The sequence below is a fragment of the Suncus etruscus genome, chromosome 4 (assembly GCF_024139225.1).
Source record: "Suncus etruscus isolate mSunEtr1 chromosome 4, mSunEtr1.pri.cur, whole genome shotgun sequence".
NCBI classification, from domain to species: domain Eukaryota; kingdom Metazoa; phylum Chordata; class Mammalia; order Eulipotyphla; family Soricidae; genus Suncus; species Suncus etruscus.
Window position 1 is genome coordinate 104111555 of NC_064851.1, and position 27818 is coordinate 104139372.

General features: G+C 52.5%; 1 protein-coding gene across 1 annotated transcript in view; it reads right to left on the minus strand.

Moving 5' to 3' along the window:
• Positions 1-333: 333 nt before the first annotated feature.
• The window catches only part of EPHX2 (epoxide hydrolase 2), a 29569-nt gene continuing 2084 nt past the window's right edge, over positions 334-27818 (minus strand). The window contains exons 2-19 of the mRNA XM_049771427.1: positions 27627-27711; positions 25253-25406; positions 23080-23270; positions 19871-19993; positions 18751-18825; positions 18322-18417; positions 17369-17447; positions 16520-16554; positions 16058-16084; positions 14952-15037; positions 14171-14282; positions 4771-4842; positions 4235-4268; positions 3292-3394; positions 2645-2714; positions 2111-2191; positions 794-852; positions 334-695 (exon numbers count right to left, since the gene is read on the minus strand). Of these exons, the coding sequence (XP_049627384.1) occupies positions 614-695; positions 794-852; positions 2111-2191; positions 2645-2714; positions 3292-3394; positions 4235-4268; positions 4771-4842; positions 14171-14282; positions 14952-15037; positions 16058-16084; positions 16520-16554; positions 17369-17447; positions 18322-18417; positions 18751-18825; positions 19871-19993; positions 23080-23270; positions 25253-25406; positions 27627-27711 (1564 nt within the window). The 3' untranslated portion in view covers positions 334-613. The remainder of the gene's footprint in view (positions 696-793; positions 853-2110; positions 2192-2644; positions 2715-3291; positions 3395-4234; positions 4269-4770; positions 4843-14170; positions 14283-14951; positions 15038-16057; positions 16085-16519; positions 16555-17368; positions 17448-18321; positions 18418-18750; positions 18826-19870; positions 19994-23079; positions 23271-25252; positions 25407-27626; positions 27712-27818) is intronic.

A 27818-nucleotide genomic window follows, 5' to 3' on the forward strand; every position in this document is an offset into this window, starting at 1 on the left:
GTCCCTCAGTGGAAGCAACTGTCCTCAGGGCCCCAGCACCACCCTCCTTACTGTGAGGACCACGTGTCTTGCTCTGGCCCCAGAGTCTCTCTTGGAGGTGTTCTTGGACCAGTTTGCAGTGCTGGAGATGGAACCAGGGTCACCCTCAATTTCCTTAAGCCTGTGCCTTCCCCTGGAACCCTGATCCGCTATACGGAATAATTGGAAAACACCCACGAACACCAAAAGAAGAACTATCATGATAGATAAGAGAGAATAAGTTGTCCTGGGTGCCTCCATGCCAGAGGAGTCAGAGGTGCTCGCATCCCTGGACAGTTGAGGATGAACCCAGATCATTGCCCCAAAAAAAATCACTTCTGGGGCCGAGTGATAGCACAGTGGGGAGGGCTTTTGCCTTGCACAAATGAGGCCAACCTGGGTTCCATCCTCAGCTTCCCGTAGCATTCCTGAGCCTGCCAGGAGTGATTCCTGAGTGCAGAGGCAGGAGTAACCCCTGAGCATTGCTGGGTGTACCTCCAAACCAAGAAAATATCACTGCTGGCAGCCCTGTGGGTTTAGGGAGAAGGCGGGAGGGCCCCATCTGTTCCCAGGAGCCAGGTGAAGAGCCTAAGTCCTAGAGCTTCGAGGAATTTGTGTACGCTGGCCTGGCTTCAGCCTGCAGCCACTGTGTGAGGATCTGGTTCACCTCAGCGGGCCTGTGGGAGACAGAGGCTCTTGGTTGGGCCCTGAGGAGCCACTGAGGCAGGGGCGCCTAGGGGTGCCGAGCCCTTCCATGGGTCCCCCCACTCCTTACTGTTCCATCTGGGTCCAGTGTCCACAGTCCTTGACAGGCCCCCCCTTCAGGTTTGGGATCTGAAGGAAAGCCCGGGGGGGGGGGTCACCAGTGCAGAGGCTGTGGAGACCCTGGAAAGGGGTGGCCCTCTCTGTTGCTTCCCAGGTCGAAGCCCCTACCATCCCCATTGATGAATGAGTAAACGAGGAAGGGAGCAAATGAGTGAAGGAATTAATGAGTAATGATATGAGGTGAGGGGGAAGTGAGTGAAGGAATGAGTGAATCACTAAATGGGGAAGTGAGGGGTTGAGTGAATGAGAGTAATGACTGGCTAAATAAATGAATGACTAAATGAAAGATATGAACAAGTGGCTAAGTGAAGAATGAATGGGTGGCTAAATGAAGAAATGAATGAGTGGATAAATGAAGGAATGAATGGACTAAGTGAATGAATGAATGAATTGTCTAAGTCAGGGGTGGCAAACACGTTGCTCTTGAGCTGCCATGTGGCTCCCGGGCCAAAATGAATGTGGCTCTTTGCCCCTTATCATTATTTTGTATACTGTGGCCTCTTTGCCAAATTTGGCTTTTGTTCTGCTGCTTCTGAGGAGGGACCTCTGAGGAGAGATCTCCGAGCGCGCAGTCCCGCCCCCAGGCTGCGGCATCCTGGCTCCCATCCCTCGGAAACAACTGCACGGGCCAGCGAGCAAGGACCAGTGTGGCACATGTTGGGTCACATCTAGCCATTAGTTCTTAGTGTGGAGAACGCAGCACACCCTCACCGTCACTGCAGGATTTTTGCCCTCACTCAAAATGGCAAAATGCAATACGTGTTTAATATATCATTGTTAAAATTAGATGCTTTTGTGTGAGTGTTTGTCTGTTTTAGCAGGTCACTGTGTGGTGTGGCTCTCTGACTCCCACGGTGTAAAATTTTGGCTCTCTGCATCAAACTTGTTCACCACCCCTGGTCTAAGTGAATGATAACTAAGTGAATGAATGACTGAATGAATAAGTGAATAAGTAAATGAATGACTAGTGAGCAGGTGGCTGAATCAGTGAATAAGAGAGTGATTGAGTGACATGAATATGAATCAGAGGAGAGTAAGTGACTGAATGAGAGAGGGAGAGAGACTGAGAGAGGTAGAGGGAGAGAGTGAGAAGTAGAGAAAGAGCAAGAGGAGAGAGAGGGAGAGAGAGAGAAGGGTCACGGGTGGGAAGAGGCAGTGAGAGGGAGGAGGACATGGTGCCAATGGACTGGGGACAGGCCAGCTGCTGCTGCCATCAGACACATGGGTGATAATCCCCCATCGGGTCCCTTCCGGCCATGCCCCTCACCCATTTCTCCATGTGCTTGGACATTTCGGGGGGCAGCACAAAGTCCTTCTCAGCTGTGACCATCAGGGCAGGGATGAGGATCTGGGGGAGCAGAAGGCAGGTCTGGGTAGGCGTTCTTGGGGACCCTCTAATGTGTCACCAACCCCACAGGCTGCACCGTGGGGTCCTGCTTTCTGGCTTGGCAGGAGGGTCTCCCCAGGGACACCAAGAGGGTCTGTGTGCTCACGCATAGGGATGAGCCTGAAGGGGCAGAACATGAGTGGACCACGGGACCCGTCTCCTGCACCCCTGTAACCTCCACATCCCTCCTTGCATTCCTGCATCCCACCCCATCATACCTAGGAGGGAAAGAGGTGTGGGGGGGACCATCTGCAGGCCCCGCCCCAAGCCCCTCCACCAATCAATCAGGAGAAGCAGAGCAGTGGGGGCAGAAGAAACAGTTAGTCCAGGTGGACGCCCCAAGATCCCTAGGAGGGGGAAGAACAGGGAGGGGGCAGTGGCCGCCACCAGACAGACTTACATGCCAGTGCTCACCTTGCGGTCAGAAGCTTTGCAGCCCCATTTCCAGTTGGCATTTATGTTTCGGTACCAATTCAAGGGACCCCTATGGGGTGTGGTGGGGGGATCAGGAATGGATACGAAGCCTCTACTGAGCCAAGTCCCACTGAGCTAAGAGAGGAGCGGGGTCTGGGAGTGCAGGGCAGAGGGCAGTACCCTTCCCCCACTGTCCTCCATCCCACCCCCAGCCTGGGTACTGCCTGGATATAAAGGTCAGGGGTCAGGGCCTTGGGGAGCACAGGGTTTGACCCCAGAGGCTGGAGTCAGAGGTGCAGACTCTTTTTCAGTCTCTCTTTTGTCCTGAGGACCCACGGGGTGGGGGTGGCCCTTCTGGGCAATCAGAGACTGAGGGCTGGGCCAGAACAGACACCCATCAGAGGGTGGGGCTCCTCAGGTGCTGCTTGAGGCCCTGGGACTTCAGGCTGGGTCCCCTGATATGGGGCTCAGTAGGCATATCGAGGGGCCGCAGCCCCTTCCTATGTATGCTGATGCTTAGATGAAGGAGCTGGACATCCCCAAACCAGTGTGGTCTGAGCTCAGTGAGGTGGCAAGTCTCCCAGCATGGGAAGCAACCAAGCATGGGTAGCTCTGAGCCTCGCCGGCTGTGGCCGAGAGGGCCCTACCTGAAGCCAGACTTCTTGAACTGCTGAACGTAGAACTGAATGTCCTCCTCGGTCATGATCCTGCTGAGACTTGGCTTTTGAGGGACCTTCACGAAGAGGCCACCTGAGGCACAGAGGGCTGGGCTCATGGACGCCCAGACACCGGACTGACCCCATCCCCAGGCCCCAGGCCCCTGCTTCCTGCTCTGCTCCCAGGAGTCAATGGATCTCTGAGACCCTTTTTTCTTGGTCATAGAGAGGGTGGCGGGATGGTTGGAATAACTGTCCCAAGGTCACATAGGACATGTGAGGCTTGCAGCAGTGACCATGAGCGTTAAGAACGATACAAGAGACGTTAGTGGCAGGAAATGTACCCTGGGGAAGGTGTTGGACACTGTGACTGAAATTCAATTAGGAACAACTTTGGAACCACGTTAAAAATTTAAAAAAATCATGAACAGTGTTGAAAATCACAGTGTTTCAAATTTTAAAATACGCATATGAAAAAGAAAAAGAAAGATGCAAGAAGGGCTGGAGCAATAGCGCACGGGAAGGGCACCTGTCTTGCACACAGCTGACTCGGGTTCGATCCCTGGCATCCTGTAGGATCCCCTGCCTGCTAGGAGTAATTCTGAGCACAGAACCCAGGAGTAACCCCTGAGCACCTTTAGGTGTGGCCCCAAAACAAACAAACAAAAGCCCTCAAACCATAAAGGAAAGACACAAATGGATGCTGGCAAGGTCCATGGGAACGCACAAGGGTGAGCCTTTACCAGGGCCGAACCTTCACTTAGACCCAAGCCTGGAGCAAGGCCAAGCGGCCAGCATGGGAGGATTTGGGAGGCTGGGGCTGGACTGTGACAGAGACATTCCCCACTGGGGCCCTCAGCTCCTTATCCCAGGCACCAGGTTGCAGGGCCTGGTAGTTCCTCCTTCTCTCTTCACTGAGAAAGGGGGAACTTACCTGATTTTCGGACTTTGTTCATAGCAAGCAGAGGCTGTCAGGAGAGAAATTGTGGATGGGGAAACTGAGGCTCAAACAGAACACCTTATGCCCCACCCTCCACTGAAGCTACCACACCAGATGGATGAACAGAAGGGATGGGTGGATGGGTGGATGAACTAACTCAGTGCTCTCCAGGAGCTTGGGGGCCGACATAGAGTAAGTCCCCTGTTCTCTGCAGGAACCACCCAGAGGTCCTCAAACATGAGCTAGTAAAAGACCATGAGAAATAGAGACAGAGAGTGAGAGACAGAGATAGAGAGATAGGCAGAGAGCAAGAGAGAACAAGTGAGAGAGAGAGACAGAGAGACAGAGCTGACAGTCTGAATGGTCCAATATAGGGCCTCACCTTTCCTGCTCACTCAGGACAGTGCGGGGTGGAGAGAGAGAACAAAGCCAAGTTGCTCCTTCTCAGACTGAAATCCGCCCCCACCCCAGATATCCGACAGAAGCATCCAGAAACCAGCACCCTAGCCCTCCTGGCCTGGGCCCCGCACCTCATCAAATGCTCTGAAGAAGCTCCTGAAGGTCCGATTCAGGTCCTTTTCCAGTTCGGCCTCAGCCACTCCCTGCAAGGTTAAGGTCCATGAAGGGCACGGTGAGTACCCCGAATCCCAGAGACCATGCCCCAAGACCGGGAGGGGGCAGGGGTCTGAGCTTCCCTGGGCTCAATCCCCAGTAATGTGTGATCCCTGCTGACCCCCCAAAAAGAAACAGAGAGAATCTCAGTGCTATGGACCAACCAGGACCAGTGATCAGAGATGAAACGCTCCATCTGTCTCCCCAAAACTTGGGCTTTCAGGAAGAGGCTAAACACTACAGGCTAGGGGTCTGTGAATGCAGACTGTCTCTAAGTGCAAGTCCAAGGCATATTTAGGGTCTGGGGAGCTCCTTACTTCTCTTTGCCATCCTTACCCAGTGAGTGGATGAGTATATTTTTTTGGGGGGTCTTCAACCCATTTTCTTCTCCCTCACCCAATCATGCTTCCCAGTCCCCTCCTAACAACACACACAGGCAGATGGCAACATGAATTTTGGGAACGCATCTCAAGAACAACTTCTCCCTTGATGGTGCTCAGGTGCCAGCAGGTGGGGATCTTGGATTGATGCATGTTGGGGCCCCATTCCTGCCTATCTGGTTCAGCACATCATCACCCCACTAGACTAGCAACTGGGGCTGCAGAGACAGAAAAGGGCAAAGGCACTTGTACAGGGCTAGCACAAGTTCCGATCCTGGCAGAACGAATCCAGTCCCTGAGTCCCGCTAGGAGTGAGCCCAAGCACAGAGCCAGGAATGATCCTTGAGCATAGAACCAGGAGTGAGCTCTGAGTATAGATCTATGAGTGATTCCTGAGCACAAAGCCAGGAGTGATCCCAGAGCCAGGAGTAAGCCCTGAGCACCACCAGGAACCAACCCTCTATCCCTCAAGAAGACCTTTCTTCCCTTTGCCCTTGGGGAAGCGGGCTCCTTCCTTCTGGGGCCCCCAGAACCTCTTGTACCTCTCCTGGGCCCCCACAAGCAGGGGGGTTCGCACTGACCCTACCTGGCCAAGGGTCTTGATCATACCTGTGGCTGGGGGCACCAGGGACTTTCTCATGGGCCCCAACATTCAGTAACTCAGGCACTCAGCTTAAAGACACGGATCATGGACCATGAATCACGGATCACCCGCTTGTAACCCAGCAGTCTCAGGGCTCTGCAGGCCCTACAAGGCCAGTGAATCACGACCTACTATCTGGGGGCACCAGTAAGTTTCCATCACAGCACGAGCTCCTTCTGGCCCTGCTCTCCTGATGGATGCCCCAGCGGGAAGGAGTCAAAGCGGCTGGCTGGAGAGGTGATGGATGGCTTCCCACTCCCATCTATGGCCCCAAGCCATGATTCTACTTTATTGCCACAGCTGTGACCCATAAATTAACTGCCCTGAGCTCAGGGCATTTATCTGGGAACACCGAGGGACCCCACAAAACACTGGAGGCCAGACTGAGACTCCAGCTCTCAGCAGATTCTTAGAAGAGCAGACAAGGTGGAGGGTGGAAAACAGAACCAGGTGTGGGGGTGAGGGGGCAGCAGAGGGCCAAATGGCCAAAGCAGCTTGTCCAAGCTGGAAGTTCCAACTCGGCATCCAGTGCTGGCTGCGTGGAAGGGGGAATCCAACCTTCCAAGGGCATGATGGCTGGGTTCACAGTGGCCAGGGGAAAGGGTAACCATAATGATCTGTGTGTGAGCACTTGTGCTTGTGTGTGTGTGTGTGTATGTGTGTGTGTATGAGCATAAACAAAAAAACCTGGCCCCTCAGCCACTTCCATAACAGCAGGAGGGCTGTGGGGTGGAACGGGGTGGGGGAATGAGGATGACATCCTCATAAAGTAGGATCTACTGATCTTTAAAGGGGGGCCGTAGCAAGAACACAGCAGGGAGGGCATTGGCCTTGCATGGGATCGATCAGGGTTCTATCTCTGGTTGAGCATGCCAGGAGCTCTGAGCAAGAGCCAGGAATAACCTCTGAGTGCTGCCAGGGGTGGACCAAAAGCCAGAAAAGAAAAGAAAAATGAAAATGTCTTTAAAGAGAAGCCAGGGCAGCACACACAGGAGTGAAGGTGCTTGTTCGCCTGGCATGTGAGCTGTCCTAATTCCTCCCCCAGCATGGACACAGGGGCCCCCCCAGCATGACCTCTAGTGACCTCTGAATATGGAGGGTCTCATGCCCCCACTGGGGGTCGCACAGAGAGGAAAAGGAGGGTTTGGAGTCAGATAACCAAGCAGTTAACACCCTTTCTTTCTGGGATGGCAAACGTGAGGCAGAAAGGGGTCAGGGAAGGGGGTACCTTTCCAAGCTCTCCTCCCCCCCTCCCCTGTAAGCAGGGGGATTAGCACTGATCCCACCCAATGGGATCACTCCTGCTCCATGATGGGCAGTGGCAAGAGAGGTGGGTGCTGGGGAGGGGAGGCTCTGAGAGTCTCAGGACAAGGACGCTGGGCAATGGCTGGAGTTCAAGGACAGCCGGACACTCATTAACTGCTGGCTTCACCTCCCCCGCAGTCCTTGGCCTCCTGGAAGAGGGGGCAGGTCAGTGAAGAGAACTCCAGCCCCCTCCCCCTGCCAGGCACCACGGGGTCTGCTCCCTTCTCTGTTTCTTCTTTTGCTTGCTTTTAGTGGTTTGGTTTATTTGGGGGTCACACCTGGCAGTGCTCAGGGCTTACTCCTGGTACTGCGCTCAGGAATTACTCCTGTAGCTTGGGGGACCTTATAAGATGTCGGGAATCGAACCTAAGTTGCGGCATGCAAGGGAAATGCCTACCCATTGTACTATCTCTCTGGCCCCTGAATTTCTTTTTTGGGGGGATTCTGGGGTCAATTCTGGCAGTGATTCAGAGAATCATGGTGCTGGGGATGGTATCCTCGGCTTCCTTCCTGCATGCAAAGCATTCTGTTTGTCCTGTTATCTCTCTACCTCTGTGTTTATGAAGGACACACAGGGGCAGTATGAAAAAAGGGGAAATACAGAAAGGTGGAGCTGAAGAGACAGCACAGAAGGGAGAACCTTGACTTGCATGCAGCTAACCAGATTTGATCCCCAGCATTCCATAGGATCCCCCAAGCTACAGCAGAAGCAACCTCTGGGCACAGAGCCAAGAATAAGCCCAGAGCACCAGTGAATGTGGTCCCAAAACAAAACAGGAAGGAAGGAAGGAAGGAAGGAAGGAAGGAAGGAAGGAAGGAAGGAAGGAAGGAAGGAGCTTTATGTATGTAGGAGGCCTGGGTTTCAGCTTAGGCCCTTCATAGCCCTCTGAGCACTGCCAGGAGTCGTGCAAATGGATGAGCACATGCTCCATATATGGGAAGTCTGGGTTTGAGTCTGTATCACATTGCCCCTGGGCCCGGCCTGATACTGCCCAAAATAAAAGGAACAGAGACAGGAGCGATAGTGCAGCAGTAGAGCACTTGCCTTGCACGCGGCTGACCCAGGACAGACATCAGTTTGATCCCCAGGTCGATCCCCTGGCGTCCCATGTGGTCCCCCAAGCCAGGAGTGGTTTCTGAGCACATAGCCAGGAGTAACGCCTGAGTGTCACCGGGTGAGGCCCAAAACCAAATAAATAAATAAATAAAAGGAACAAAGAAGAATGCGGGTGGGCGGAGAGAATTGGGGGTACTCAAAATCCCTGATTTCCCAATTCTTCCTTGCTTCCTTCCTGTGTGGCTCTGGGATGTTCTGGGAGGGATCATTGCTCCATGTGATCACAGGGAGGGAGCTGTTGCCACGAAACCTGGTTCGAACAGAAACACACATACATGTGTGTAGATATGCATGTATGAGTGTGTGCCTTTGTTGTGAATATGTGTGTACTACACACAAAGAACTAGGCCTGTGGGACACCAGAATCTAGGTGACTATCTCTGGGCCAAGATAACAAGACAGAAAGAGCCTTATCTCGGGACCAGAGTTAGAAATTCCCCTTGGAAGAGGAGGCAGAGGAATGGCCAGGAATTCCTGGGTGCCTCTACCGAGGCACCTCTCCCAGCTGGCCCTATAGTCTCCCCTCAGATAGCACTGCTCTGTCCTCACCGTCCCCTGCTGCTGCCTCACTCCAGCCTCACAGCAAACCCTCGAAATGACGAAACTCTGTCTTCCCGTCTGATCCTTCGCTTCCCCAAACCCTTCCAGTCCTCCTTCTTGCCAAGGCATCTTTTTCCATCCTCGTTTTTTGGGACCACACCCAGAGGCACTCAGAGGCTACTCCTGCATCTATACTCAGAAAAATCATCCTGGCAGGCTCAGGGGATGTCGGGGATTGAACCCAGGTCAGCCATGTGCAAGGCAAATGTCCTCCCCACTATGCTATGGGTCCAGCCTCAGGGGACTGTTTGTGTTCCTGTTTTTCTGTCCCATACACACCCAGAAGTAGGTTGCCAGGCCATGACAGCTCTACGTGGTGTTTGGGAGAAGTTCCAGCTCCTGAGATCAGTTCCCACTTGGGGCCCAGCCAACCCTTTTTTTACATTTGAAACCAAGTGGGGAGGGGGAAGCAGTCTCTCCCTATCCAGACCTCCAGCCCCTCCAGCTCCTATGCCATGTTCATGATTGTCCAAGGCACAATCTCCAGCAGTGGCCAGAGGATTGCAAAAACAAACAAATCAAACCTCCTTGAAATTAAACTCAGGTACATGAACAGGCAGCAGTAACTTGTGGGCTGTGGGAGAAGTTAGGACCTCAGAGGTGCTAGTTGGAATCAAGCTGACATGTGTGAGGCCAGCAAAAGTGGGTGTGGGTGGTAGTCAGAGTTTGCAAAAAAAGGCCACCTCAATGTGACAGTTCTGATAAGCCCCATGCAGGGGAACTGGCTCGGGGTGAAGGCCTTGCTTACATCCAGCCTGGCCAGCTCTGGTCCCTGATAACGCAGAGGGTTCCCTGATCTCCACCCTGAGTCTCATCCTTGGGCACAGAGCTGGGAATAAGCCCTGAACACTGTGGGGCATGGCCCCAAAGCCAAAAATAAACTCTAGGGCTGCAGAGAGAGCACAGGGGTGAAAGTTTTGGCTTTGTACACAGTTGGCCCTGATTCAACCCTGATTCACCTCTTATGATCTGCTTAGCACTACCCAGGAGTGGCCTTGAGTGCAAAGCCAGGAGTGACCCCTGAGCACAGTTGTAAGTGAGCCCTGATTACTAATCCAGGAGTGATTCCTGAGCACAGAACAAAGAGTAAGCCCTGAGAACAGAGTTGGGAGTCCTCCCTTGAAGGGCCTTGCAGTGGCATAGCCCTCACCATCCTTCTGGGCTGGCCTCTCCGGAAACTAAACCCCCAACCTCCCAAGGAGCCATAGGAGTGGAGGGAAACCCTGTCTCCCCAATAGCTCAAGGCTCTACCCCATGTTCTATCCCATCCACCTTCCGAGCAGAGCCAGAGGGTCAACTACAAGGTCCCACTATGGGCTCTGGCTGAGCTTTTCTCTTCTGGGAGTGGGTGGGTCAGGATGGGGGCCACCTCTGGTATCAGGGACTTTATTAGTCCCAGTCTCTGCTCTGGGGCAGTCCAGCCAGCTCAACCTCCTGGTGTTCTGTGGGTGAATGGTGGTCATGGTGCTGGTGAGGGGCCCAGAGCCTCCTAAAGCCACCTTTTCCCCACTTTCTCACAGGGCACCCTGTGGCCACCATGTGTGTGTGTGCATATATGCATGCATGTGTTGCCTGGCTGTGTGCATATGTGTGTGTGAGTGTATGTTTGTATGTGTGGGAGTGGCCTGGGGGTCGAAGGCCAAGAGTCTGACTAGGAGCGAAGAAAACACCTTTTATTTCCCCCGACAGGCAGGGGAGACAGCAAACAGTCTGAGTAAAGGTCCAAAGGGCCCCCGGTATGGATCTAAACTAGGATTATGGCCAGGCCATCTGAAGAGCTGGGGCGCCCCCTAGCACTGATAGGACCCTACTCCCTTCATGGGACCGGTGAGCCTAAACCTCTTGGGGGTCCTGACACTATGGTAGTTCTTTATTTTTGTTGGCACCTGGCAACACTCAGAGGTCACTCCTGGCTCTGTGCTCAAAAATCACTCCTGGAATGCTCAGGGGACCATATGGGATGCCGGGGATCGAATCCGGGCCCATTCTGGATCTGCCGAGTGCAAGGCAAACGCCCTCCTGACTGGGGAGTTGTGGGGAACCAGATGGAGGGGAGGCAGGGACAAGGGACCCCAGCACCTATTCCAGAATCCACAGATGCATTCAGCCAAATCCAGCTAAACCTGAGCAAGGCCCCATTTGGAAGCTGCCAATGCCTGCCAAAGCCTTTCAAACTCAGTTCACTCCTCCTTGTATTTCCAGCAAAGAAACTAGTCCACCCCCCAGAAACAGATCTTCTTTTCTACGGGGTAAGCCATGTATTTGGGCCACACTTAGAGATGCTCAGTGCTTGTTCCTAGCTTTGTGCTCAGGGATCACTCCTGGCAGGCCCAGGGGACCCTATGGAGTGCTGGGGATCAAGCCTGGGTTGACTGCAGGCAAGGAAAATGCCCTCTCTGCTGCACTATCTTTCCAGCTTTCAGAAATCTGATTTCTATGGCTCCACAACTGAACCTGATGAAACCACCAAGCCACCAAACTGTCCCAGATCCTGGATCTCACAGTGCAAGAAACACCTCACAATTTCCTGGTAGCATCAGCTCAGTGGAATCCCAGAAGATCTGATGGGAATGTTGCGTAGAAGCCAAACCACAGAGCTCAGGGAGCCTGAACAGGGACACAGAAGCTCAGCAGCTAGCTTCAGTCACAGCCAGGAAACCCTCAGACACTGACTTCAGTCACTCCCAGGAAAGAGGGAACAATTATTACAAAGAACCTGCGTAGATCCACATCTTGATCATTCCATTTGCCTTTGTGTTGTGACACACAATAGGAAGTAAATTTATGTGTGTGTATGTATCTGCAAGGGGACAGGCTGGGATGGGAAACTGAGGACACTGGTGGAGGGAAAGTCACACACCAGTGGCAGGACTGGGGCTGGAACTCTAAATGCCTGAAATAACTGCATTTTGAACAACTTGGTATATCACAGTGTTACAATAAAAAAGTTCCTCCCAAATCTTCCTTCTCAGTAAAAAAACAAACAGAAAATGCACACTCCCCGCCCAGGCCTGATAGATAACTCTAGCACACTGAGAGGTGTGTGTGTGTGTGTGTGTGTGTGTGTGTGTGTGTGTGTGTGTGTGTGTGCCCGCCCTGTATTTTAGAAGAGGCTCATCTTTTCCCTGCCCAGAAAATGCACACTCCCCGCCCAGGCCTGATAGATAACTCTAGCACACTGAGGTGTGTGTGTGTGTGTGTGTGCCCTGCATTTTAGAAGAGGCTCATCTTTTCCCTGCCCAGAGACAGAAATGACTTGGTTCCACAGTCAGTCTGGGGAACAATCAGACTGGCAGCAACCTCCGAGGGGCCCCTTGGCTGGTCCTGCTGACAAGCCCCAGCTGATGGGGTGGGCCTAAAGCTCTTGGGGGTCCTGACACTGTGGTAGTTCTTTTTGTTGACACCTGGCAACACTTAGGGGTTGCCTTTCCTGTCCTGGGGGGGGTGGTGGTCACTAATTCGCACCTCCACAATTTCCCTGTCAAGAGGCTTTGCCCTTAGGTCCAAAACCTGAATCTTTTCTCAGATTTGAGATCCAGCTGCGAGAACAAGGGGGAGCCATGGGGAGCCAATTCCTTCCACTGCCAGCTGCGCCCACCTTTCCAAGCCCAAAGCCAGACCAGGACCAGACCAAGAAGCAATGAGCTTCTTGTGCTGAAGGTCCGTGTGTCCATCCCATCAGGACTCTAAGCCTCTCCTGTAGGCCACTCCCTCTCTGCAGAGTGCAGAGAATGAATTTCTGTACTCTCATGCCTGTCACAAAGGGGGAACCTTTGATCTGGGTCATCGGGGCCAGACTAGCACCCCAGCCATGCTTCGCCGTCTGTGGTCTGTTCCTGAATCTCCTCTGCTCAGCTGAGACAAAGGAAAGGGGCCAGAGGGTTGCTGGGAAGAGCTGGGAGGGGCACTACATACCCCCAAATAGGCTGCAGGGCTGGAGAGAGAGCACAGTGGCTAAGGTGAGACCCTCACCATGTTCAAACATGCCTGTCACGAGCTCTCCCTGCTCCAGTTCAATCTATGTACCACAGGGTCCTCCCAGCATTGCTGGGGACAGCCCCAAAGAAATCCCCCCACAGAACACTCCTGGTGGTGGTGCTCAGGGACCCTATGGGATGCTGGGAATTGAACTGGGTCAACTATAGGGAAGGCAAATGACCTCCCTGCAGTGTTCTTGCTCTGGTCCCAAGGCCAGTGCTTTTTTGTTTTTGTTTTTGTTTTTTGGGTCATACCCAGCAGGCTTGGGGGACCATATGGGATGCTGGAATTCAAACTACTGACCTTCTGCATGCAAGGCAAATGCCTACCTCCATGCTATCTCTCCAGCCCTGGGCCAGTGCTTTTTAACTGTGCTTTTCACACCCATGGCTCATCACTGCCATATAGTAGCTGGAGGCCACAGGCGCAACAGTAACAGAAAGAGAAGGCCCCAGACCCAGTCAATCATCCCCACCTATCCATCCCCCTTACAAACAGCCCCCACTTATTTTGGGGGACATGCCTGGCAGTGCTTAAGGGGACAATGTAGCATGGGAGATGGATGCTGAACCTTCCACCACAGAGCCTACAGATTTTACATCTCTGGTCTTTTGGGGATGACTCAGATGAAATCCAGGGGGAGCAGTGAGAGCCCTACTGACGAGGGCAGAGGTACTGGCAGGACGGAGGGGGTCTCCCAGGTTAGGTACCCCTGAGTTGCATGATCCCATGAACCCCAGAGAAAGAGGGGGGGGAGCACTGACATAATCGTACATGTCCCCAAACCTGATACATCTGAAAGTACCTGGGGTTTGGTGGCACAGGGTAGACACCCTAAAGCCTGCCCCCATCTCTCCACATGCTCTTGGCACCAGAGTAAAAGTCTGTAATCTCAACTCGAGCCCTCAGCCTTGGACCACTGAAGGAAAGTTCTGGATTACTGCTCAGTTTCCCACTGACACATATTCACACATACACACACACTGAGGCACATGCACAAAGCACATGGCTCACACACACTCACACACATGTTCAACACATGCATACACACACAAGCATACATGCACACTCACACACAAAACCCCAAACGATTTCAGAGATCCCTCCAAACAGTGGTGGGAGGTATCACCTGGAAGAGCCTAGAGTCATCTCACTGAAAATTGCCCATCTGGAAAGTTGGCCCTGAACAAGGCCCCCCTTTGTCCCCTGGCCATGAGGGGACAAAGATGGTGAAACTTGGGGACCGGGACAGAGATGAGGTATGGCAGGACAATCCCTTCTTTAAAGGGACTTACTGGCTCCTGGAAGTAGAGCTGGTAGTCGAACATGGGATTGGCCTCTATCTTCTTCATGGGGTCCACGTCAGGTTTGGCCGGTGCGAAGGGGGTGTTGAGGCTGGCCACAGCACTGCGGGAGAGACCCTGTGAGGATCCTGGAGCCCTTGAGGGTGGCACAAATGTTCCACAGAAAATAACCCAACTGTCATCTCATCTGAGAGAAGAGGAGGAACTGGAGACTGCCGAGGACAAAGAGTGAAGACCTGAGTATATCCTAGGTGGTTCCGTTCTTGCTTTTTTCTATGTGTAAACACACATGTGTGTGTGTGTGTGTGTGTGTGTGCATGTATGCAGGATGTGCCAGGGATTGAACTCAGGGCCAAACAGCTGAGCTCCATTATGAGCCTCATTGGTTCTTTGTATTTGGGGCAGCCACACCTGGCGTTCCGGGGTCACTCCTGGTGGGGTTCAGGGGATTATAGGGGATGTCGGGGAGGCAACCTGGGTCAGCTGTGTGTAAATGAAACTTGTCCCAACTTGAAACCTGGTCCCAGAGTTCTGTTCCTAAGTCTGTCCCTTCCTGGTTCTGGGGTGTCCAGGGTGTCTCCCTGGGAATCTCCTTTTCTGGGTGCCCCATATTCCCATCCTGGTTCTGAGGGGCCCCATAGTCCCATCCTGGTTCTGGAGTACCCCATCTCCCTGTCCTGGTTCTCTCCCTATCCTAGTTCTGGGGTGTCCCATATTCCAGTCCTATTTCTGGGGTGCCCCATATCCCCATCCTAGTTCTGGGGCACCATACCTCACTCTCTCAGGGTAGAAGAGAGCCAGATTCCACACCAACACGCCACCCCAGTCATGACCAATGAATGTAGCCTGGACGAGACCCTGGGAGGACAAAGAGGGGGGCTGGGAGCCAGCACCTCCCAGGACCCCTTCTCAATCCAGGGATCTGCCCACCTGCTACCCACACATCCTCCTGGATTTTTCTGAGCCCGAGGCCACTGGCTGGGGTCCCTTCCTTAAATAAAAATGATTTCAGCTTTTTGTTTGTTTGGCTAGTTTGGTTTTAGGGCCATACTAGGCAGCATTCAGGGGCTCCTATGAACTCTGCACTCAGAAATTACTCCTGGAAGGCTTGGGGAACCCTTTGGGATGCTAGGAATTGAACCCAGGCTGGCTGCATGCCAGGCAAATGCCCTCTCTACAGTGTTCCTGCTCCGACCCAAAAAGTCTTAGCCTTTAATTATGAATTATTGGAGGTCACACCCAGGGAGCTGGGGCTCAGACTCAGGATCCCGCATATGCCAGTAACAAGTCCCATCCCCACCTGCCTTTCTATCATCAAGGGACAATGACAGGCCCCTTTGGGGAATCCTCTCTGCCCCAGATGAGCCCAGTTGGCATCTAGAATTTCCCCTTTGTGCCTGGACCTTGCTCTCCTGAGCTGCCAAAGGGCACCATTACAAGGGTCCCACTTTTTGTAAGCCCCTGTGGGGATGGTAACCCCCAGGCAGACTCTGGGGTAGCCCTAGCCACAAGGGTCCCCCTTTTCATAAGTCCCTGTGGAGATGGTAGTCCCCAGGCAGACTCTGAGATAGCCTCAGTCACAAGGGCCCCCCTTTTCATAAGCCCCTGTGAGGATGGTAGCCCCCCAGGCAGACTCTGGGGTAGCCCCAGGCTTGTTGTTGTGACCTGTGACTTCCCCTTCATGTTCTTGAGGTGCAGGCTGTGGATCTGGGGTGAAAGACAGAGGCTCCTCTCTCATGGGGGACAGCAGCTGATGCCTGGGCTGCTCCGAGCACAAAGTATCTGCTTCTGGGGTCCTGCCCACCTGCTCATGGCCCATCCCTCTGGCCAGTGAAGGCTCACAATGACCCTGAATTCCAGGGGTTGGGCAGAACTTACCATCTTATCGAGGAAGGTCACCATGTCCTACAAGAGAGACGCACACATCACACCTGCTTTCCAGCCAGGTCTGAACTTCTTCCCGTTTGCTGTCCCTCCAGGAAAGAAATCTCTTGCCCCTGTGTCTCCCCCACCCAAAGACGCAGCATTCTCGGTCTTCAGGTTCCCAAGAGTTAGGGTTCATATGATCACACACAGAATGAGGGGGTCCCAATGTGAAGGGGTACTTCCCATCACATGTGAAGGGGGTCTAGCACATATGCAGGGGGCAGAGAGCTGAGTGCCAGCCTGGCCCTGCTAAGAGGACACCCTATCTGCCCCAGGAGAACCCCGGGGGTGACGTATGGCACAACTGCATTTAGGGGCCTCCCTGGGGTTCTGGCTCTTGTGTCTACCAGAACACTTAGACCAAATGCGGGGGTACTGCTCTCCTGGGCCTGGTGCCTTCTGGGCCCTTCTTACCTTACATAGCATCTCCATGGAATATTCCTCTATTTCTGCAACATGAAAGAGAAGAACGAACATGTGACAAAGGACTATGGCAGGACTGAGTTCTCAGAGACGGGGCACTTCAGTCCCTGTGCTTAAGGTGTCATTACATGTGAGATCCGTGGGAACCATGCCTGCTTGGGGGCTGAATATTGGGGTTACACTGAAGGCATGAGAATGTGTAAGTTATTTTGGTTTTTGGGTCACACCTGGCAGTGCTCAGAGGTTACTCCTGGCTCTATGCTCAGAAATCGCTCCTGGCAGGTTCGGGGGACCATATGGGATGCCGGGATTCAAACCACTGACCTTCTGCATGAAAGGCAAACGCCTTACCTCCATGCTATCTCTCTGGCCCTGAGAGTGTGTAAGTTTATGTGTATGTGTAATATGTTCAGGAATCACTCCTAGTTGTGTATGTGTGTGTGTGTGTGTGTGTGTATGTGTGTGTGTGTGTGTGTGTGTAAATGTTGCTCAGGACTCATTCTTGGCTCTGTGCTCAGGAATCACTCCTAGCAGTGCTAGGGAGATCCTCAGAGAAGATAGAATCCACCAGGATCTATCCATTGGCTGGTCTCTCTGGCTCCAGATATTGATAACTCACTGGGGCCAGAGTTCCATGTTGGGATGCAGAGAAAGATCTGGATGCTGGTGTATCCCCATTCCTATTCATCAGGAAAGCCTGTGAGCGGTGGCTGAGGGTCGTTTAGTGTGTGGGATAGAGGACAGTGCCCCACAGGACAGACACTGGCTTTCAGCAGGAGAGGCTTGTCAAGAGCACTAATGGGTGGGGGGCAGACAGGCAGCGCAGTGGCCGGCACCTACCGTGGGGAGCAGACGAGTCCCCGTAGCCCTTCATGTCCACAGCGATCACTCGGAAGCCGGCCTGGGCCAGAGCAGGGATCTGGAAGACAATTTCACTGGCCCTGAGTCCGCTCTGCAAACCCTTCCTCCAGGACTCCGAGCTACGGGCACTATGTAGACAAGCTCTTGGCCAGGGGTGTGCGGGTCAGACCTCAGGGACCTAGTGTCATCCTCTTTCAGTGTCTTCAGCTCAAAGATTTCCTGGTACAGCCAGAGAAGTAGCACAGTGGGGAGGGCATTTGCTTTGCACACAGCCAACCCAGGTTCAATCCCCAGCACCCTATAAGTTCCCCTAAGCCTGACAGGAGTGATTTCTGAGTGCAGAGCTAGGAGGAACCCCTGAGCACCCTGGGTGTGGCCCCAAACACACAAAAACCCCATCTGAAATAAACCAAAAAAAAAAAAAAAACACAAATTTCTCAACAGCTGTTAGAAAGTCCTCTAAAAGCATGACCCTTTTTCCATCTGCAAAGGGGGTACCATCTCCTGCTCCAGCATCCTTGAGGGGTCAGGGTCTGATGGCACCCACTATGTGAGTTCACTTCTATTTTTGGGGGTGTGAAGGGGTGGTGCTATTTGGGCCACACCTAACAACACTCAGGGGCTATTCCTGACTCAGTGCTCAAGGGTCATGCTGACAGTACTCTTCGATTCCTGTGATGCTGGAGACTGAACTGCCCCCTGCATGCACTCAGAATTTTGACCTGGTTCAAACTCCAGCCTGGTTTAGGCACCTTTTTTGGGGGGGATTTCTTTTGGGCCACAGTGATAGTGTTCATGGCTTACTTCTGACTGGTGGTGCTTAGGGAGCCTGGATGGTTCGTGTGCCAAACAACATTATCTGCAGTGCTTTTCAGTGGTGCTGGGTTCCCCCTTGCTTCCCCCTCCTTGATAGGGGTGTTGGGGCCCCTTACCTGGTACCTCCAAGAGAACCAGCTCTCAGGAAACCCGTGACACAGGCACACTGGGGGGCCAGAGCCCATTTCCACATAATGCAGGCGTATCCCCGGCTGTGGAAGAGAGAAGGGAGCACGGAGGGCGCTGGGCTAACTCTGCTGGTTCTGCAGGCTGCCACCGCCGAGTGGCTCTGCCTTCCCAGCAGATGCCCCAGGGTCTGAGCCACCCTAGAAATGTTGGGGCTATGCTGTAATGAATGCAGGGGTGAGTCTGACTGCCGTGGGAGAGGCCGGGTCACGAGTTTGCTCACTGCTGCTGGGGCTCCAAGGTGCACGTTTGCTTGTGCATATGTGTATGCATGCATGTACACGTTTGTGTGTGCATTTGTGCATGCGTATGAGTGTAGCTGTCCCACCTGAGTCCGACTCCAGGGAGGCTCGACTTACCCTGATAGACACATAACCGTGGCTCACATGGTCAGGGTGGCAGGAGGCTGGCAGAGGGGAGGCCATGTGCAGAAGCTAGAAGGAGGGGAGCAGGAGCATGAGGGTCCTGGGCTGGCTTCCAGGTCTCCACCCGGCGATCTCCGGGAGAGCAGAACCCCTGGACATGGCATGGCAGCCCTCCGTGTCTTTGAGTCAGGCGGGCCCTTCTTAGTGTCCCAAGTCTCCCCACCTCTCCTCCCCTACATCTGTCTGTCTTCATGTGACTGAGCTTGGCACCTCAGATAGGAAATGGGGATTTCTTGTCCCCCCACCTCCCAGCACTCCCCTAGAGCTCATAAGTCCACACTGAGTATCCCCTGTACCCTCTGAAGTCCACACTCAATGTCCCCTTTTCCTGCAAACCCACGGGGAGCTGGCCAGCGCTGGCTCACTGCAGCCTTTCATGATCGGGCCTGGCACAACCTGCCTATGCTCCATCAGGAGCACTCCACAAAGCCACACAGCTGAGCCAGCACCTGGGGAGGTGAGCACAGACCAGCAGCCTCTGCAGAGCCCTCATGGGTGTGTGTGTGTTTGTATGTCTATGTGTATTTGTGTGTACGTACGTGCTTGTGTATGTGTGTATGTTGTGTGTCTGTGCATCTGTGAGTCTGTGCATTTTTGTGTGTGTGTCTGTGTGTGTAAACCATTCTAGAGGGAAAGCACAGACATTAAGCGTTAGGTACTGTGCTCCAGCACCTCTGAAAGGTATTTTTCTCCAATACCTGAGTTTTCCTCCGTAGCCCTACGCAGAGAAGGGCACAGGGTCAGGGTCAGGGAATGAGTCCAGCCTAGGTAGGGACTGAGAGCGATGTACCCCTAGTCTCCACATGCATAAGTTCACCCCCTTCTCCACATGCACACACACATTCACAATGCAACATAGACACACTCAAACACCCTCCCTCTTGACATGAACACACAAATGTACACACATATGAACACACAGGCATGTACATACGGCACGCACCCTCCCCTCTGTGCACACACAACACATATCCTACGAGCGTGTGCACTCGCACATATACACACACTTACACACACACCCTCCCTCTTGACCCCCGGTGTCCCAAGAAGCCACCTGTATCCCTGTGATGCTCTCCAGCTCCTTCAGCGCAGAGTCCGTGTCACTGGCGAGGATGGTGGCCATTCCCAGCTCGCGGGCCGGCATCAGGTTCAGCTCCATGTCGTCCAGAAACACGACCTGAATGCCCATGGCCACGCAACACATTAGCTCCAGCAATGGCAGCACTGACATGATGCACTGCGATACCAACAGTGGCCACCATGGGGCGCTGCAGTGAGGGATCAGTTCTACCTCTGGGGGCTCTTGGCGCATCACAGAAGCCAAGACCTGTTTGTCGGGATTCAACCTGAAAGTTTGGACACTGCAGGAAGACTAAGAAAGGAGGTAAGTTGATCGGGACAGCATGACCATCCAGCTGGGAAATGCCAGCGTGCACTAAAAGGTCAAAATAGCCGTAATACAGCAGTAAAGGGAGCAGAAAATAAAACCAACCAGGGTTCGAACCCAGGCTAGCTGTGTGCAAAGCCAAAAACTTGCCCATTGTGTTCTCTCTATGGCCTAGACATTGACTTCGTTGCAGCCCATTGTGACGGCAAATTGTGGGCTGAGAGGAATAGGACAGGGTTTATAAATTCACATTTTTCCAGGGGCCCCAGCAATAGCACAGTCTGGAGGGCATTTGCCTTGCATGCAGCCAACCTGAATTCGATCCCCAAGCCTGCCAAGAGAAACTTCTGATCTCAGAGCCAGGAGTAAGCCCTGAATGCCACTGGGTGTGGCCCCAAAATAAAATCAACAAAAATGTACATTTTTCTAGTTTCAGGTTTTGGTTTTCATTGCTATACACCAGTGGTTCTCAAATAGTGGGGCATGTCCCCCAGGAGGGGCGCGAGGCTCCCTAAAAGGGGTTGCGTCTGACCTCGGCAAACACTGTCATAACAAGCTAAGCCCCATGTTTATGTCTCTGTGTGTCTCTGAAGCTGAGCATTGCTGTGTCCTGCTTCAAAGCCCGCTTCGAAAAGCTATGCATTGCAAAACGTGCTCATGGTAGCCATTAATCCAGACATCACCTTTGATTAAAAAATCAGCTCAAATTATTTTATATATTTTTGTTTTGCAGGTTAAAGTTTTATAAAATAAAGATACTATTTACACCCCTGGGCTGACCACTTAGTCCAGGGGAACAAGATTCCCCCATACCAGGCAGGTCTTCAGGGCCACACCTGGTTAATTGGGCCCTGGGGGGTATGGGTGAGAAATTCCTCCCTATGCATCCAAAAAACTACAGAACCGCGCGGGGGCGGTTCATGTGTTAAGAGTATTCCTTATTCTTATGTTATGTTTTGCGTATCCAGAATATTCATTTTTTATTCTGCCCTTTCACACACCCCTACAAAGCTCTTTTTTACTCCTTAACTCTCTAACCTCCCCAAACTTCACTAACCTACATTACTCTTTTTAACTTCAGTAGTATACAATCCTAATCACAGACCAAAGCCATGCATTGTGTGTAACAACCCCAAACTGTTTCAAGATACATAAAACGAACACGTATTTCTTTAGAATATTTTGTGTTCTTTCTCTGACAGCTATAATTCTTACTAAATGTTGTCTTATGCAGTGACGATTCTAACCACTTTTTGTCTTCTTTTTTTGAGCTGTTTAACAAGGAATTTTGCTGAAAGAGTCCCCCAGTTTAATGCTTATTATTGAACCATATCATGGGAATCATTGGAATTGTTCTTATGGCCCCCATATGAGCCAATAACACCATGTGGCATTTGCTTCTTTTTTGCATAGGCACATTAAAATGGGAAAATACTATACATACAAATAAGATCCTATCTAATAGAGACTGGAACACACAAATCTTGTAGTGCAAAGGGACCTTACACCCTGAACATTGACATAACGACCTGGCACAGACCTCTGAGGAAAGGGCCTTTTCCATTCACCCCTGAACCAGGGAAGCCATCCACAAAACATCCAGGCTGGTCTATAACATCACCTGGAACCAATCCTCTACCACGGAAGACCCTACACTGCTCAGACATCGACCTGCTCAAAAGAGACTTCCCTTAACACTGAGAAGACTTAACAACAACAACGACCTGCTTACAGGACAGGGCTCCCTGCATTGCCCTTTGATTGTGAGGTAAAACGAGAGGACGCTTCACATCCTGACTTCAATGTAGGATATGAAGATTCCAGGATCTTTAATACAGAAACATGATACCAACAACAGAGACTGTGTGAAAAATAAAAGTGTGTTGGCACTACAGACAGTGTCTTGGATTAGACGATCTAGCTCGCCTGGAGCCTAGAGTTGGTCTTGTGCCAGGAAACTTCAGGGGTCGGGTCTCTTTGTATTTAGGCCAAGGTTATTTCTTTCCATGTCCCTCATATTTTGGTGGGCCTATGCAAACAACAATTGCCACTCTAACATCATTTTTACTGTGCTCCTTCTTCCTTTCACTCACCCCTTGATGAGCCTGTGACCCAACCCTCCCCCACATGTGGATGGATCCCAGACTATAAAGATTGCAGAGGAATGTTATGTTGGCACATTCCCAGTCTACAAGGCTGGAAGGCCCCTGACTTCATGCTTCATCCCTCTCCCATGTGTCTGTCTTGGTTTATTCATTTTCACAGCAACCCTGCTTCAGACCTGCTCTCTTGGAACTGGATTAAAGCAGTGGAGCCCTTACAACACCTGGCAGCTAGGGGTTCCTCATGGCTCTGCGCTCAGGAATCACTCCTGGCAGGCTCAGGGGACCCTATGGGATGCCGGAGATCGAACCTGGGTCAACCGCATAGAGGCAAATGCCCTCCCACTGTTCTATCACTCCGGCCCCCACAAATTTACATTAAAAATTTATTTTTAATAACCTTTTTTTTTAACACCTTGCAGTGCTCAGGGCTTGCACCGAGCTCTGTGCTCAGGTATGATTCAAGGCAGTGCTCAGTCTTTGGGATCTGGTAGCAGGGATCGAGCCAGCTGAGCTGCGTGTAGGCCAGAGCCCTCCTTGCTGTATTCTATCTCTGCAGCCCTGTTTCTGTTTCTGCCTCAGTTCCTTCTGTGTCCACAGAAATCAATCATGCTCAATTACCACCATGGCCACAAGAGGGGTTGAGGTTCCTACTTCCAGAAGAACTTTCTAGGGTGAAGAAAGTCCTGAGCATCCCTTGGGAGGCAACTGAGCCCCTGGTCGCTGGGTCCCATGCCCCCCTCCCCTCGACCGTCCCTTGGATTGCAACATTACCTCCTTGGGATTGGCCTTCAGGCTGTCCAGCACATGCTGGTAGATCTGGGGCTGCGGCTTGAGCATGCCCACCTGGCACGACTCGACAAGCAGGTCAAAGTGTGGCCGCAGGGAGCACATCAGCTGCGCCAGGCTGTGGCGGTAGGGACTGTCGTCCAGCCAGTTGTTGGTGAGGATGCCAGTGACCAGGCCTGGGGGACGGCAGGACTGATGGTCCAGCTCAGCTCAGACCACACTGGGGACCCCACTTCTATTGACACCCAAAACTCAGCTCCCCAGTGGGCACGTGTGGGAAAGAGTGTGCTTCCTTCCTTCCCTCCTTTTTTCTCTCCCTCCCTTCCTCTTTCCTTCTTTCTTTATTCTCCCTTCCTTCCCTCCCTCCCTCCTTTCTTTCTCTTTTCCTGTTTTATCTCCCTTCCTTTCTTCCTTTCCCCCTTCCTTTCTTTCGTTTTTTTCTTTTTCTCTCTTCCTTCTTTCCCTCCCTCCTTCTCTTTCTCCCTTCCTGTTTTCTCTCCCTTCCTTTCTTCCTTCCCTCTTCCTTTTGTCTCCCTTCCTTTTTTTCATTTTTTCTTCCTTCCCTTTTTCCTTCCTCCCTTTTTCTCTTCCTTCTTCCTTCCTTTTTCCATTTCTTCCTTCCATCCATCCTTCCTTTCTTTTTTTTTAATTTATTAATTTTATTTTTGGGTCACACCCGGCAGTGCTCAGTGGTTACTCCTGGCTCTACGCTCAGAAATCGATCCTAGCAGGCTCAGGGGACCATATGGGATGCCAGAATTTGAACCACTGTCTTTCTACACGCAAGGAAAACACACTACCTCCATGCTATCTCTCCGGCTCCATCCTTCCTTTCTTCTCTTTCCCTTCCTTCCTTTCTTTCCTTTTCTTTTTCCTCCTTTCCTTCCCTCCCTCCCTTCTTTCTTCCTTCCTTTCTTCTTTTTCTTTCTTTTCTTATGGCTTTGGGCTACACCCAGAGGTGCTCAGATGTTACTCCTGGTTTTGTGCTCAGAAATTATTACTGGGGCCGGGCGGTGGCGCTGGAGGTAAGGTGCCTGCCTTGCCTGCGCTAGCCTAGGACGGACCGTGGTTCGATCCCCCGGCATCCCATATGGTCCCCCAAGAAGCCAGGAGCAACTTCTGAGCGTATAGCCAGGAGTAACCCCTGAGCGTCACAGGGTGTGGCCCAAAAACCAAAAAAAAAAAAAAAAAAAAAAAAAAGAAATTATTACTGGCAGGCTTAGGCCCTAGGATACTAGGGATTGAACCTGGGTTGGCTGGCTGTGTGCAAGGCAAACACCCTCCCCACTGTGCTTTCGCTCTGGCCCCAGAATATACATTTTTACTAGAGTCTTCCTTCGACCCTAGCATAGACGGGAGAGTGAGTGTGTGCTAGAGGTTCCTCCCACCTCCGTGAGCACAGGTCTAGTGGCTGAGAAGGACCCAAGCAGCATTTTGCTGTTGTTTGTGCTGGGCTACACCTGGCTCTGTGCTCAGGACTCACCTCTGGGTTCAACCTCCAGAGTCCACTGAGCATAAATCAGAAAAAATGCATAGGAGTGGCCTGAGCGACAGCACAGTGGGAAGGGCATTTGCCTGGCATGCGGCTGACCTGGGTTCAATCCCAGCATTCCATAGGGTCTCCTGAGCACTAGGAGTTATTCCTGTGAACAGAGCCAGGAGTAATCTCTAAATGCCACCAGGCGTGACCCCAAAGCAAACAAACAAATGAAAAAAAAAGTGCATAGGAAAAAAAAGTGAGCAGGGAGGAGGATTTATGGGAGAGCAGCTCAGTGTCTGCTGATCACAAGTTCAAAGCCCCAGAGTTTCACATGCGGCAGGCAGTGACTTGGTGGCTCAGCTGTCAGCCCTGGTGCTGCTGCAGCAGGTGCATGTCCTGGCCAGGCCCTGTCTCAGAGGCCCTGTGAGCCCCATGAGAGCCGGAGAGCATGGAGCGTGGGGTGCATTGACCAAGTGTAAATGGGCATCTCCACTCAGTGAGCAGCTGACAGGCCACATGGCCACAGGAGGACAAAGCTCGCTGAGCACCAGAGCCGGGAGCACTGGTGTCACCAATGGAGGGGCATGTGTGCTGCCCCGCTCCCCTTTGAGGCTGCCCTGGGAATCCCCAGGGCATGGTTTGGAGGCATTGAAGGGTCACTTTGCTCTGGCACCTCACCCTGTCTCCGGAGTGACAGTGCTGCCTGCAGCATGCGGGAGTTGATGGTTCTCTCTGAGAGCACCTTGCTCATGATTTTGGATATGGTCCTGGGGCTTCTGCTGCCCGAAGCCTGGTGGTATTTCATGTAGGCGTCTTCCAGGACAGAAATGAACTGTTGAGACAGACAGAAAGACAGATAGTCACTGCTGTGGCCACTCAGCTGGAACAGGAAGGGGGCAGGCGCCCAGTCGTTCTGCACCTCATGTAGTGCTCACTGAGACTTTGTGCCCAAGTCCCCAGCAGCAGTTCCTCCAGGCCCACAAGGGGGTGACAGCTGTACTTTATCCCTCCAAAAGCAGAAAGTAAGCCTCACCCCTCAGGCTGTTAGGAAGCATTGGGAGTGAGGGGCTGGGGCAGTTGGGTCTCCATCTACATGATGCATCTTTCTTTTATGGGGGGAGGGTCAAACCCAGCAATGCTTAGGGATTATTCCTGGCTCCTTTGCTCAGTGATCATTCCTGAGCGGTGCTCAGGGACCCTATAGAAAGTCAGGGATCGAACCTGGGTTGGCTACATGCAAAGTAAAAGTCCTCCCCACTATGCTATGGCTCTGGCCTTCTTAAGAGTACAGGGAGATGGAGGCCCCCAAGGACGTGGGGGGCAGCATCCATAAGTAGTAGCCAAAAGCTCCTGTTCTCTGAATCCCAAGCTTGGAGTCTCCAGGAATCAGAGGGGATAACTGCCTGTGGTGACCTGGGTTGAGGCAGCCCCAGAAAACCTGCCTGCCAGAGGAGGTGAGATGGTGACAGCAACCAGAGCAGAACTTTATAAAGTCTTTAGGACACAGGGGGGAGGGTGCTTGCTTTGGATGTGGCTGACCTAAATTTGATACTAGGTACTGCATAGGTCTCCCGAGCTCCATTAGGGGGTCACTTCTGGCGATTCATAGAAAGGAATAGTCCCTGAACACCATCAGATATTGTGCCCACTTCCCAAAAACCCAAGAGTTCCAAGCAAAAAGCTACCCCATTCCGCATCTGGAGTTGAACTGACAGATTGGAGCATGTTCACACAAGGGAGTATATTACACAGCACTGAGAATAGAGCTGTGTACAGGAGTGCTCAATAACAAGGGATACCTGCCCTGCAATCTTGAGGTCATGAGTTCGAACCCTCGGGGCTGTCCACATGCACCATGTGTGGTTCCAGCAGTGCTGCTGTCTGGTACCGGCACTATAACAGAGCTTGTAGTGAGTGACACAGTGTGACCACAGCAAATTTAAGGAGCGTGCGCACTGCACCACCACTCCTCACCACCAGGGGGCGGACGCATGCGCCCCACTGAAGCCCCTGGTCCCAGAAGCATCATAACCAGAACACACACACACACACACACACACAGACACACAGACACACACACAGACACACACACACCACCTAACACTGTGCGACACACACACACACACACCACCTAACACTGTGCGACACACACACACACACACACACACACACACACACACACACACACACACACACCACCTAACACTGTGCCACCCCCTGCTGCCACGAATACGAGTGAGCCCAGACACCAGGTAAGAGAACAGACTTGATGCTGCAGCGCCCGGGGCCACAAGCAGCCTGAATCTCCAAAGAGCATGCAGGGAGTGGGAAGGGGTGTCAGGACCTGGAAGACACTCACATGGTTCTATCCTGCAGGGTATAATTCAGGCTAAGGGGTGTCTAATGGGAGTGCAGGGTAGTTGTATCTAAGGGAACCCAGTGGGGCATGGAGCATTTTAAAAATCTTAGTTTGGTTTTGTTTTTAGGCCATGCCCAGCAGTGCTCAGGGCTGACTCACTCCAGGCACATCTTGGGATCCTGTGCAGTGGTGGGGATCAAAATTCAGTGTCAGTAAGATGCAAGGTATGTGCCTTAGACCCTGGAGTATCCTTCTCGTCCCATGAATCTGTTTTATTTCTTTTACCACCCACATACTGAGCTGGGGCAGGAGCGATAGATAGCACAAGGCTCTTGCCTTGATCGCGGCTGACCTGGGTCGGATCCTTGGTACTTTATATGGTTCCCTGAGTCGGCCAGGAGTGACCCCTAAGCACAGAGCCAGGACTCAGTCCTGAGTACAGCCAGTGTGCCCCAAATTAATAGACAAACACACAGACATACAGTGAGCAGTGCTCAAGGGTGAAACCTTCTGACCCAGATGTCAGGAATCTCCTGGCCATTGGGGTGGGGGTCCCTTGGGTGGACCCAAAGCCACATTCAGTCGTCCAGTTGGTGTCTGGTATATGTATTGGGAAGAGTGGATATCCTGGGACAGCACACACAGTCCAGCCCTTTGGGGCCTTATAGCCCGTGAGGATAGGGGCCTACTTACTTGGGAAAAGGTGATCTCACCCCGTAGAAGGCGGGCACCAGAGCCTGAAATGCCTTTGTTGAGGAACACTTCCATCAGGAAACCTCTGTGAGACAAAGCCAAGGTGTCACCTGCCTGCCACCCCCATCCTGCCCCCAACCCAGTACCCTGGAGCTCCACCAGCAAAGCTTGGCTAGAGCCACTTTCCGCAGG